This window comes from Rhinatrema bivittatum, chromosome 3 (genome assembly GCF_901001135.1).
Source record: "Rhinatrema bivittatum chromosome 3, aRhiBiv1.1, whole genome shotgun sequence".
NCBI lineage: Eukaryota > Metazoa > Chordata > Amphibia > Gymnophiona > Rhinatrematidae > Rhinatrema > Rhinatrema bivittatum.
This window is the reverse complement of record NC_042617.1, coordinates 753,466-767,787: the sequence shown is the minus strand read 5'-3', so window position 1 is coordinate 767,787 and position 14,322 is coordinate 753,466. Positions and strand designations below refer to the sequence as shown.

Sequence of the window (14,322 nt, the reverse complement as noted above, 5' to 3'; positions counted from 1 at the left end):
CAACTTTTTCATGCTCAAGGCATGCCTATGTTAACAGAAAAATGTGGTTCACCAACCTCCACGGAACACGTGATGTGGACATGGAGAGGACTCTTATGATCAAAAGAGAGAGCTAAGGAAGGTGCTGAAAGCTGCACCGGTCTCGCATTCAGATTGTGAAAGGAGAGGGGCAGCAAAGCATATCTACCTGTCACGATGCACCAGCTCCCACAGGAAAGGGAGAAGTTGGTGTGGTACAGGCAGCTCAGCTACCCTGACTGGCGCATGTGATTGCCAGAGTTCCTTCACTACTGCTGCCCTTTAATTACCAAATTCCAGGGCTCTACAGTAGCTAGGAAGACGGGTCATGCATGAATACACATGATCTCAGAAAGGCATTCCAACTACCACTGGTGTCTCGTATGGTGCTGAGAGCAGAGTCTAGGTGTTGGTCTGGATCTGAACATCAAGCAGTGGTGACTTTTCTGTAACACACCTGATGAGGTCTGAAAGCACACCAATGTGCCTGGCTAAAAGACAGGAAACAGAGAGAGTAGGATTAAATGGACAATTTTCTCAGTGGAAGGGAGTGGACAGTGGAGTGCCTCAGGGATCTGTGCTGGGACCCTTACTTTTCAATATATTTATAAATGATCTGGAAAGAAAATTGATGACTGAGGTAATCAAATTTGCAGATGAAACAAAATTGTTCAGAGTAGTTAAATCACAAGCAGATTGTGATAAATTGCAGGAAGACCTTGTGAGACTGGAAAATTGAGCATCCAAATGGCAGATGAAATTTAAGAACATGCCATACTGGGTCAGACCAAGGGTCCATCAAGCCCAGCATCCTGTTTCCAACAGTGGCCAATCTAGGCCATAAGAACCTGGCAAGTACCTTGGATAAGTGCAAGGTGATGCATATCGGGAAAAGTAACCCATGCTATAGTTACACAATGTTAGGTTCCATATTAGGTGCTACCACCCAAGAAAGAGATCTAGGCGTCATAGTGGATAACAAATTGAAATCGTCGGTTCAGTGTGCTGCGGCAGTCAAAAAAGCAAACAGAATGTTGGGAATTATTAGAAAGGGAAAGGTTAATAAAACGGAAAATGTCATAATGCCTCTGTATCGCTCCATGGTGAGACCGCACCTTGAATACTGTGTACAATTCTGGTCGCCGCATCTCAAAAAAGATATAGTTGTGATGGAGAAGGTACAGAGAAGGGCAACCAAAATGATAAAGGGGAATGGAACAGCTCCCCTATGAGGAAAGACTAAAGAGGTTAGGACTTTTCAGCTTGGAGAAGAGACGGCTGAGGGGGGATATGATAGAGATGTTTAAAATCATGAGAGGTCTAGAACAGGTAAATGTGAATCAGTTATTTACTCTTTCGGATAATAGAAAGACTAGGGGGCACTCCATGAAGTTAGCATGTGGCAAATTTAAAACTAATCGGAGAAAGTTCTTTTTTACTCAACGCACAATTAAACTCTGGAATTTGTTGCCAGAGGATGTGGTTAGTGCAGTTAGTATAGCTGTGTTTAAAAAAGGATTGGATAAGTTCTTGGAGGAGAAGTCCATTACCTGCTATTAATTACCTTGACTTAGAAAATAGCCACTGCTATTACTAGGAACAGTAACGTGGAACAGACTTAGTTTTTGGGTACTTGCCAGGTTCTTATGGCCTGGATTGGCCACTTTTGGAAACAGGATGCTGGGCTTGACGGACCCAGTATGGCATGTTCTTATGACACACTGGTTGGGAATCACTTCCATAAACCATGATTAATCAGGTAGATTTGAGGAAAACAACTGCTTATTCCTGGGAATGAGCAACAAGATATTGGATCTGTTCTACAGAATCTGCTGGGTGCATCTATCGAGCCAATCTGGGTCCTTGGACCTTTAGACTGATCCAGCATGACACATCTTATGTAATTGACTAACTTTGGGAATGGGAAATGTCTGGTTTTAATCACAGGTGGTGTTGTTGCAGGTTGGTTCAGCTTGGAGATATCTTGTGTGTTCCGATGTGTGAGCCACCTGTATTACTGGATGGAAAAGCTGAGACAAATGTGAGGTATGTCTTGTCTAAAGCTCCCATGCTGGTTATTGTATAGAATAAAGGAAATAGAGGGAGATTCTGTCCTGTAGTGCTTTGTGTTCATATCTTTGTTGGCACCACTCTCTATACTTTCACTCTTAACACAATTCCCTGCACATTTTCCCTGTTATGTTCGAACCCAGTAACTTCATATTATGCATTTTGGTCTTTACTCACTCTCTTTATACTCTCTCCCTGCCTACACTCTCCCTTTACATTTTCCATTTCTTTTAGGCTTGATTTGCCTCCCCTCCACACCTGAGCTTCCAGTCCAAACCTACTCACTGCCATTTATAAGGTATCATGGGTCTTTAATTTTGGCTATTGTATGTTTTACTTGATTAGGTCCTGTCCTGTTCATTGTATAACCCATTGCAGTGGCTGACTGAGGGTCCATTTGAGAACCTAATATGAGTGCCTGTGAGAGTATATGATAGAAAGCCTCAGACTGCCTTAACGGACCGGCTCCAGCTATCTGGCCCGGTCCACCTTAAGACAGACAGGAAAGGGATCCTTGGGTGGGGGTGATTCCCTGAGGTAAGGGATACAAAGGTGAGGCCCTGAGAGAGTTAGAGAGGCCCCAGGGAGAAGGACGCTGTAATCCAATGCTGTGTTTGTTCTGGACATTTTCATTGCTTGTCAGTCTGCTGAGGTAAGCAGCCATTTGCTCCTCTTCTGTTATCTACTTTTGAAAATAAACTGATACAAAGCAGACCATTCTCCAGCCGGGTCTGTTCTGTGGCCTACCCCAGCCATAGACTGCTCCAAGGGCATCACAGTGCCTCTTAAATTTAATCTTGCTGGCATAGTACCGCCAGTCAGAGAGGAACTGCAAAACAGAGAATACTAGACATCCTCTGTACAGTCCACCACGGTGAAAGCATGAAATTCACAGGAGCTTCCTCATGACAATGGAAATGAACAACACATCTGGGACTGCTCAAGAGAAGATGGCAGAAAAGGATCACTTGTCCTACACCAGGGATGGTGAACTCTAGTCCTTGAATGCCACAAACAGGCCAGGTTTCAGGATATCTATAATGAATATGCATGAGAGAGATTTGCATGCACTGCCTCCAATGTATGCAATCCTATCTCATGCATATTCATTGTGGATATCCTGAAAATCTGGCCTGTTTGTGGTACTCAAGGACTGGAGTTCACCATCCCTGTGTTACACCATCTCCCCATTTCTGCCTGTCTATTGTGCTCTTTGGTTTAGCTTGGGTATTAGAGCAATTAAGCAGCTTCCCGAAGGGGTGGAGGAAGCCCTAAATTGCCTTCTTAGCAAGGTTAGTAGGTTAAGAGCTGACAAGGTGAAATGAGGATATGCTACTGGATTTGAGACCTAAGTTTGTGGTGAGAGCTGTATAACACCTTTTGGTCTGCCCATTGCTCAAGGACTGCCCTGCATTGTGCGGGATCGGGCTGAGGCCAAGTCACAAGTGTTGTGCTTTTTATTTATTTATTTATTTATTTATTTAAAAATACTTATATTCCGTCACCTCCAAGAATCTGTTCAGCGCTGGTTACAATAAAACAATCATAAAATCAAGATAGTACAAAATAACATATACAAAAATTTGACAAACCATTACATTCATATAAATATACCTCAAAATAACATGTAAAATACTTAAAAATAAATCATACTGGTTCATCCAAATGCCTCCTCAAAGAGCAATTTCTTTAATGCCTTTCTAAACACTTTAAAGTCCTGCTGCTACTGAAGAAAAGACTCTCTCTCTAGTTTGAGCCCATCTACACTTTCTGACTAGGGAAATAGCTAACAATTGAGCACCTTCTGGCTTCAAAGCATGATCTGGAGTGTAAAGCTCTATATAATCTCTCAGTGCACATGGAGAAAGAGTCCTCAAAAGTTTGAAAACAATGGTACGAACCTGAATCTGCCCCTCCATTTAACTGGGAGCCAGTGTAGATCCCTCAAGACTAGGGTTATATGTTCCTTTTCTAGATGTCCCAGTTATGACTCGGGCAGCCGCACTCTGTACCAACTGCATAGCCCAATGTATAATTCACCACAGTAATCCAAGTGGCCGAGGACCAAGTTCTGAACAATCCTAAAATTTATTGAGGGTAGCAAAGCTTTTAAGGGTCGAATGCGGTTTTTGTAACATAGCAATACTGTTGTTTCATAGACAGTTGAGAACTACAAAGACTCCCAAACTCTTCATCTCTGACTGAATTGGCACTGATAAGGTTTTAGATAGCCAAACTTCCCCCCAGGCTCAAAAGCTTTTCCTATCCACAGAACCTTTGTTTTCTTCATATTCAAAAACAAACGATAGTCAGTCAGCCATACTTGTAGTTGTCTAACAGCTTCTTGCAGTCTGGCTTCAGGAATGTCACTGCTAGGACTACATGGTAAAAAAACAAAAATTGAATGTCAGCGTATATAAAATATTTCATCTTCAATGACTGAAAAATGGCACCTATAGGAGCAAATAAATGTGAAAAAGCACTGACGACAACGCCAAACCCTGTGGCCCACCCCATCTAATTTTATGCCATGCAAAGTGTCTAGGTCCAGTCTGGACTCTTTGCACCCTGTTGGTCAAATATAACCAGAACCAGTTTAAAACAGTACCTCCCACACCACTGGAATACATAATCCTCAACAGAGTATCATGGTGAAGAGTATCGAAGGCTGCAGACAAATCTAACTGGAACAGGATACCAGAGGAACCCAATAGAGGATCCATTACAGTTGTTAATAAATACTCTGAGTGGTTCTTACGAAAGCCAAACTGATTCTCAGCCAGCAACTGCCTATCCCACATGTAATTTTCCAACTCTTCTAGCAAGTTTTTTCCAAGATTTTTACAACAGTTGGTAAGTTTGAAATTGAGCGGTAGTTTACTAACTCAGTGGATGGCAGCTTCTCATCCTTTTGATAGGCCTTAGTGTGGCCTGTTTCCAGACATCTGGAAGGTCACCATTGCTTAAAGACCTGTTGATCATCTTGTTCATAATGTCAAACGTAACATCCTTCAAATTCTTAACAACATGAAAAGGACATGGGTCCAATACAGGTAAAAGTCAATTTCAAGCTTAAGACTTTGGTCTCCACTTCAGTAAAAAGAGACATGGGAAGAAGACCACCTTTGGTGGGACTTGCCTGTCCCATGAGCTGTGTGCTCTGATTGCATTTCTCCTGCACCTGTTAATCCCAGAAGCAGCATTGCAACTGGGCCATTGGTCCAGTCCTGCACCCTGACACTGTAGATTTCTTATTGTACTAGTTAGTACTGAATCTTCACATTGTTAAATTATACATATAACACGCTTTTCTGTTAACCGTTTCCTGCTCTGTGATTCTACCCCTTGCTTACTATGCCATGGTTTCTCTTTAACTTCTCTTTTTTATATGACACAGGATCTTTGTCTGCCTAATTTGAAACTTGTGCTCTTTACTGCACTCACCTCTTTGCTTTTCAGATGTCCTGAGATCTTTTTTAAAGTGAAGAAGATTGCTGGACTTGTGCAAGTGAAGCAGTGTGCCGGATACCTTGCAGATACAGAAAATACCACCCTATATCAGGTGAGAGGTAGGAAAAGTTGGGGTAGTGTATGAAGGGCTTCAATAATGCAGGAAACTTGTAGCTTCTATAGTCTCTCTCTTTCAGCAGGAATGGTGCAACTGGGCAGCTCACAGTCCCAGTCTCTCTCAGCAGGAGTCACTGTAAGGAACTCTAGTTTCTCCCAATGGGAGGAGCTGTTGGAAATGTTGCAGGAGCACAGACATTGGGAGTCGTCACAGTTTATCTCAGTAAGAGGAATGGTATAAGAGTGCTAGTTATGGAGTACCTCACAAATCTTATAGTTCTAAGCTCTTTCAATAGATGTCATTCAATGAGTGGGTCGAACTTGATGAGCTCTGTGTGTGCAGTAATTGGATGAGGAGAGTATATGGCTGGGATGCTCGTCTACTGTATCCATCTGTGGGGCAGTGACTACAGTGCTGCTGCCCCACTGTATCTGTCTGCAGGGCAGTCATTGCAGTGATGCTACCCTGTTGTGTCAGTCTGAGGTTTGTTGTGCGGTAACTAAATCTTTTTCTCTTGAAGGTTGGCTCCACTAACAGTTATGTTCCATCATTCCCCTCTCCTGGTGGCCATGTTTTCTGGAGCAGTTTGTCTCCGGCTGGACTCTCTTTAACCATTGAAGAAGTCTGTGATATTCTTCGTCCTCATGTCCAAGACAGGTCAGTCCTTTGATAACAGATTCCAACTTAATGGTTTTGGTGGTAATGGCATGAAATTAGAGTTTGTGCCTGGTTGACCTTGAATTCTGCATCATGGATGCTGAGGGTCTGTATTCATTTTTGATACTGAAGAGTGAAGGTGAGTGTTGGTCAGGTTGCTTCACCGGCCTCTAACTTTTACAGTCCTGGAGGGTTTGCAAACCATCTGCACTTTTAAAAAAACCATATTGCTAGAGACTTCTCTGATTTAAAAATTTTTATATATTGTACCAATCAACAAATCATGTTCTATGCGGTTTACAAATCAAACATACATCATCTTCCAGTAATTCCATCGATGCTGGATGCCGTCATACTTCCACATCAGCAGTAACTTCTGTCTCGCACTCATTAGCGTGAATGCTGTCAACCAAAAGCAGCACAATGGGTCCAGCCCAAACCAGACCCAACAACTTAGAAAAGTGGCACATTATTTCAAAATAGAGAAAGACTTGTATCTCCTAAATAATGAAGCAGTTCATGATTAGCGATTACTAATTGATTGTACCAATGCTTAATATTCTCTTCTTTATATTTGCTTCTTATTTCCCCCCCTTTTGTGGTCTCTTATCGATATTTTGCTTTTTTTTTTCTTTCTTTCTTAGGTTTTTTTTTTCTTTATATCCAATATAATGTAAGGTATATTTTTGACTTAATTTCTTGAAATAAAGAAATATGAAATTCTCAAGATTGTGGAGTCTGGATACTGCTTGCATTTCTTCCAGCTTCCTGTGCTTCCTTACAACTCAGTCTTCAATCTGGCTCCGTCTCGCCTCGAACAGCAGATGATAGAACCATTTCCTCCCCATCTCCATGGCTACGTGTTCTTCTCCTGCTGTTTCCAAAACCCCAAGAAATCTGGGGGACTGAGACCAATCCTGGATTTAAGAAGCCTGAACAAGCATATACTCTGGGAGAAATTCAAAATGAATTTCTTCCACGCAATCTGTGTGCTTTGGATCTAAAAGATGCGTTTGCTCACATTCCCATCCAGCCATCCCATTGACGATACCTAAGTTTTATGGTGGATTTTTCTCATTATCAATATAAAATGCTCCCTTTTGAACTCTCAACCACACCAAGAGTCTTGACAAAATTCCTAGTTGTAGTTGCAGTGCATGTACGCCATAAGGTATCCATATCATCCCTATATCTCCTACAGTCACTTGGCTTCCTTGTGAATTTCAAGAAATTGACTCTGAATCTCTCCCACAAAATCAAATTTATTGGGGCATGGATAGATTCGCTGCAGGAAAGAGTTTTCCTTTCTTCAAAATATCACAAACTCTAGACATTGGCTCACAGGCTGCTGAACACAGATTATTTAACTGCCAGAGAGGGGCTCCTTGTTCTTGGTCACATGAGGGCAGCAATCGATGTAGTATCATTGACCCACCTGCACATATGTCTCCTCAGTGGGGCCTTCATTTTCAATGGGAGCAGCTAACTCAGCCCCTAACAACCAAAGTTCATCAGAAATGAAGCAGGAAGTGAGTTGGTGGCTGGAATCCTTCATTCTACAGGAAGTAGCACCGCTGTGACTAACTCCTCATCAAGTAACCTTAGCAATGGATGCCTTCACAAAGTGCTGGGGGGCCAGACAGTCAGGAGAAATGATCCTTTTAAGAGAAACAATTTCAGTTGAGAGCTCTAACAAGTTTCACTTGCCACCTTCAAGGGAAGAACATTCTCGTTCAGACAATCAAGTCATCATATTCTACATGAACAAATAAGGAGGCACAGGATCTTGGACTTTGCCAAGAAGCAACAAAAATATGGGAGTAGGCATGCAAACATCAAGCTGTACTTTAAGTGACCTACCTTCCAGGAATCTCTAGCACATTGAAAGATCACCTCAGCAGAGTATTTCATCCGCTTGAATGGTCCCTTCAGCAATCAACAGCCAACAGACTGTTCAGTCTCTGGGGATTTCCAGCAATCAACCTATTTTCATCAGAACAAAACAGAAAACTAAAAAAGCTTTCGTTCCATTCTTTCCAGTAAACTCAGATCCGCTCAGGATGTTTTGCTGTTCGACTGGAATGCAAATTTCATATAAACTTTTACATTGCTTCCACTAATAGCAAAGACGGTGCAAAAAGTACTGAAAGATCAGGCCCCTCTTATTCTTATAGCTCAAGTGTAGCCTAGATTAGTCTGGTTTGCATGTTTAGTTCATTTCTCCAGCCATCCTTCCATTCCTTTCAAGTCAGATCCATGCTTATTAACTCAAGAAGGAGAGACATCTGTTTACCCGAACCTTCCCTTCCTCAACCTGACAGCTCGGATGTTGAACGTTCAGTGATGAAAGAATTGTCTGTCTTGGATAGCTGAGCCCAGAAGAGCTTATGGATTTAAGTGGAAAAGCTTTGCCACATGATGTCAGTGCAACTACTTGAATCCATTCCCATGCGAATCAAGAGTTATGATTTATTTGCTCAATTTCTGATTCAGGCCTTTCCACCTCATTAATAAGAGTGCATCTCGGTGCCAAGGAAGCTTACGGTGTACAACTGAGGGTAAGCTTTCTCTGTTCTCTGCTAGTATCCAAGTTTATAAATAGCTTGTGGCATGCTAAACCATCAGTTCTAAAACCTCCTGTTCCATGTAATTTGAATGTGATCTTGGCACAACTGATAAAGCCACCCTTTGAATTGTTGGAGATGGACTCACTCAAGTTTCTAACATGGAAAATAACCTTGGCCAGAACAGTCATTGAATTTCAAGCTTTAATTCATTATCTGTCTTATATGTAATTTTTACACAACGGGGTGGTGCTCTGCACCCACTCAAAATTTCTACCAAATGTATATAGTGCACCAATCAACAAATACTGCTTTCCATATTAATCAAGCCATCATGCTACCCATGTTCTTCCCGAGGCCACATGCATATGAAGATGAGACCTTGGATTGTAAAAGAGCTTTGGCTTATTACAAAAGAAGAACAAACCTCATCATCAAGCTTCCCAACTGTTTGTCTTTTATGATCCCAACAGACTGGGCATAGCAGTGGTCAAATGTACATTGTCCAACTGGCTAGCAGACTGCATTGCATACTGCTATAAGTTAGCAGACATTCAAATTGCAGTCATTGTAGTCGTTTAAATTGCACTTGGAAATATTAATCAAATACTTCAGTTCGGTGTTCACTAAGGAAGACCCCGGAGAAGGACCGTCACTGGTTAACAAGGCTGTGGATGGGGGTGTATTTGACAAAACCCTGTTTACGGAAGACAATGTATGGGAAGAGCTAGGAAGACTGATAGTGGGCAAAGCCATGGAGCCTGATGAGATTCATCCAAGGATACTGAGGGAGCTCAGAGATGTGCTGGGGGTCCACTGAATGGACCTGTTCAATAGATCCCTGGAAACGGGAGTGGTGCCAAGCGACTGGAGAAGAGCAGTGGTGGTCTTGCTTCACAAGAGTGGGAACCGAGAGGAGGCTGGAAATTACAGGCCGGTTAGCCTCATCTTGCTGGTGGGAAAATTAATGGAGATTGCTGAAAGAAAGAATAGCGAATTACCTACAATCTGGTGACTTACTTGATCCGCAACAACACAGATTCACTAAGGGAAGGGCCTATCAGATGAATCTGATTGATTCCTTTGATTGGGGACTAGGGAACTGGATCAGGGAAGAGCAATCGATGTGATTTACTTGGATTTTAGTAAACCTTTTGATACTGTCCCACTTAAAGACTCATGAACAAAATGAGAAGCTTGGGAGTGAGCGCCAAGGTGGTGGCATGGATTACAAACTGGTTGACGGATAGAAGACAGCATGTGGTAGTAAATGGAACCTACTGTGAAGAGAGAGCGGTGTTAAGTGGAGTGAAGTGTTAAGACCAATTCTGTTCAGTGTCTTTGTGAGTAACCTTGCGGAAGGGATAGAAGATAGTTTGTCTATTTGCGGATGATACTAAGATCTGCAACAGAATGGACACACTGGAAGGAGTGGAGAGAATGAGACGTGATTTAAGGAAGCTTGAAGAGCGGTCGAAGATATGGCAACTGGGGTTTAATGCCAAGAAGTGTAGAGTCAGGCATCTGGGAAGCGGTAATCCAAAGGAACTGTATGCAATGGGGGGTGAACAGGAGAGAGACCTTGGGGTGATAGTGTCTAGCGATCTAAAGATGGTGAAGCAATTTGACAAGGTGATAGCTAAAGCTAGAAGAATGCTGGGCTGCATAGAGAGAGGAATATCTGGTTAGAAAAAGGAAGTGATAATCCCCTTGTACATATCCTTGGTGAGACCTCACTTGGAGTACTGTGTTCAGTTCTGGAGACCATATCTCAAAAGTGACAGGATGGAGGCGGTCCAGAGAAGGGCAACCAAAATGGTGGGAGGTCTCCATCAAGGGACTTATGAGGAGAGATTGAAGGACCTAAATATGTATACTCTGGAGGAGCAGAGGAGATATGATACAGACCTTCTGATTCTTGAAAGGTTTTAATGATGCATGATCAACAACAAACCTTTTCCACTGGAAAGAATCCAATAGAACTAGGGGTCACAAAATGAAACTCCAGGAGGATGACTCTGAATCAATGTCCGGAAATATTTCGTCATGGAGAGGGTGGTGGATGCTTGGCATGCCCTGCCGGAGGAGGTGGTGAAGACAAAAACAGTGCAAAATTTCAAAAGGGCAAGGGATAAATACTGTGGATCCCTAAATGAAAGGGGGAGGGGAATGAAGTAAGAAGCATGGGGGAAACTTGCTGGTGTGGCGGATATTACCCTTAACAAATAAGCCTTCTCACGGGGGAAACTTGCTGGTGTGGCGGATACTACCCTTAACAAATAAGCCTTCATTCTGTTGATGCAGCTCCATCATTGCTCGCTGCTTCAACAGCAAGAGATGAAAGGAAATTGGACTCAAACAGTAACTAAAAAGAGCCTGACCTTGGTGGTCTGAGTAACTGATAAGTATGGGAAACTGATAACTATGGGAGCTTGTTGGGCAGACTGGATGGGCCGTAGGGTACTTTTCTGCTGTCTCTTCTATGTTTCTGTGTTTCTCTATCATCAAGTTGGATCTATACCTCGCCTGAGAGTTGTGCCTCATGAAGAAATTTACAAAGCTGCAATGTGATCGTCAGTTTACACCTTTAGGTCCCATCACTGTTTGAACAATCTTCTCTATGAGGAAAGGCTGAAGAGGTTAGGGCTGTTCAGCTTGGAGAAGAGACGGCTGAGGGGGGATATGATAGAGGTCTTTATTTTATTTTATTTATTTAAGGTTTTTTTATACCGGCATTCATGAACTCGTTCACATCATGTCGGTTTACAGAAAACAGGGGTGCGAAGAATACAACCAAAAAACATAATAAAACGTGATGAAAAGAAGCAGTTACAATTAACAAGGGCTAATGAACTGGGATTGTAAGAAATAAAGAGAGATAGAGAGGGTTAATTATATACAAATGTACAATGTAAATATGGAGTCCAATATATACAGCTTCTGAGCAGAGAAATTATTGGTGGTGCCTGTTAGGTGCCTTTAAGATCATGAGAGGTCTTAAACGAGTAGATGTGACTCGGTTATTTACACTTTCCAATTATAGAAGGACTAGGGGGCATTTCATGAAGTTAGCAAGTAGCACATTTAAGACTAATCAGAGAAAGTTCTTTTTCACTCAACGCACAATAAAGCTCTGGAATTTGTTGCCAGAGGATGTGGTTAGTGCAGTTAGTGTAGCTGGGTTCAAAAAAGGTTTGGATAAGTTCTTGGAGGAGAAGTCGATTAACGGCTGTTAATCAATTTTACTTAGGGAATAGCCACTGCTATTAATTGCATCAGTAGGACGGGATCTTCTTAGTGTTTGGGTAATTGCCAGGTTCTTGTGGCCTGGTTTGGCCTCTGTTGGGAACAGGATGCTGGGCTTGATGGACCCTTGGTCTGACCCAGCATGGCAATTTCTTATGTTCTTATGTTCTTAACATGCCATGCTAGGTCAGACCAAGGGTCCATCAAGCCCAGCATCCTGTTTCCAACAGTGGCCATTCCAGGCCATAAGAACCTGGCAAGTACCGAAAAACTAAGTCTATTTCATGTTACCGTTGCTAATAATAGCAGTGGCTATTTTCTAAGTCAACTTAATTAATAGCAGGTAATGGACTTCTCCTCCAAGAACTTATCCAATCCTTTTTTAAACACAGCTATACTAACTGCACTAACCACATCCTCTGGCAACAAATTCCAGAATTTAATTGTGCGTTGAATGAAGAAGAACTTTCTCCGATTAGTTTTAAATGTGCCCCATGCTAACTTCATGGAGTGCCCCCTACTCATTCTACTATCTGAAAGAGTAAATAACCGATTCACATCTACCTGTTCTAGACCTCTCATGATCTTAAACACCTCTATCATATCCCCCCTCAGCCGTCTCTTCTCCAAGCTGAAAAGTCCTAACCTCTTTACTCTTTCCTCATAGGGGAGCTGTTCCATTCCCCTTATCATTTTCGTCGCCATTCTCTGTACCTTCTCCATGGCAATTATATCTTTTTTGAGATGCGGAGACCAGAATTGTACACAGTATTCAAGGTGCGATCTCACCATGGAGCGATACAGAGGCATTATGACATTTTCCGTTTTATTCACCATTCCCTTTCTAATAATTCCCAACATTCTGTTTGCTTTTTTGACTGCCGCAGCACACTAAACCGACAATTTCAATGTGTTATCCACTATGACGCCTAGATCTCTTTCTTGGGTTGTAGCACCTAATATGGAACCCAACATTGTGTAATTATAGCATGGGTTATTTTTCCCTATATGCTTCACCTTGCACTTATCCACATTAAATTTCATCTGCCTTTTCGATGCACAATTTTCCAGTCTCACAAGGTCTTCCTGCAATTTATCACAATCTGCTTGTGATTTAACTACTCTGAACAATTTTGTATCATCTGCAAACTTGATTATCTCACTCGTCGTATTCCTTTCCAGATCATTTATAAATATATTGAAAAGTAAGGGTCCCAATACAGATCCCTGAGGCACTCCACTGCCTACTTCCTTCCACTGAGAAAATTGTCCATTTAATCCTACTGTTTCCTGTCTTTTAGCCAGTTTGCAATCCACGAAAGGACATCGCCACCTATCCCATGACTTTTTACTTTTCCTAGAAGCCTCTCATGAGGAACTTTATCAAACGCCTTCTGAAAATCCAAGTATACTATATCTACCGGTTCACCTTTATCCACATGTTTATTAACCCCTTCAAAAAAGTGAAGCAGATTTGTGAGGCAAGACTTGCCCTGGGTAAAGCCATGCTGACTTTGTTCCATTAAACCATGTCTTTCTATATGTTCTGTGATTTTGATGTTTAGAACACTTTCCACTATTTTTCCTGGCACTGAAGTCAGGCTAACCGGTCTGTAGTTTCCCGGATCTCCCCTGGAGCCCTTTTTAAATATTGGGGTTACATTAACTATCCTCCAGTCTTCAGGTACAATGGATGATTAAACATGTTATCCAAGCAGTGGAGTTGTATCTCCTTTTAGTTTTGCCCACAGCTTTTCTACTTCCCCTAGATTTTCCTATTCAGCTAATGACTCCTTGAAGTATTCCCTCATTTCAATAGTTTTCCTAAAGTCTAGGACCTGCTTTAAATCAATAATAGTTTAAATGAAATGTCATTCCTAGACATTCTGATAAATAAAGCTAAAAATGGATTTTCTACTACTATAAATCTTCAGACAACAGTAAATTGTTATACTTTCAGAGTCAACACAATAAGAGCCTATAAGAAAAAGTCCCAGTCAAGCAGTTTTTAAGATTGTGATTATGTACAATGACTAATGAATATGAGAAACAAGCAGTTTATTTTCATAGGGCTGCGTGTTAGATTGGTGTAACAAAAATGCCAGGGTTGGGTGGCACCTTATAGACTAACCAATTTATTAAAGCATGAGCTTTGAGTATAGATGCATCTAACAAAGTGGACTTTGTCCTCCAAAGCTC

At 41.8% G+C, this 14,322-nt stretch overlaps 1 protein-coding gene across 1 annotated transcript in view; it reads left to right on the top strand.

The window, feature by feature from the left end:
• Positions 1 to 14,322, top strand: part of PEX6 (peroxisomal biogenesis factor 6) — a 195,307-nt gene that overhangs the window by 27,102 nt on the left and 153,883 nt on the right. Inside the window, exons 4-6 of the mRNA XM_029596736.1 lie at positions 1,981 to 2,064; positions 5,548 to 5,650; positions 6,177 to 6,313. Coding sequence (XP_029452596.1) covers positions 1,981 to 2,064; positions 5,548 to 5,650; positions 6,177 to 6,313 — 324 coding nt within the window. The remainder of the gene's footprint in view (positions 1 to 1,980; positions 2,065 to 5,547; positions 5,651 to 6,176; positions 6,314 to 14,322) is intronic.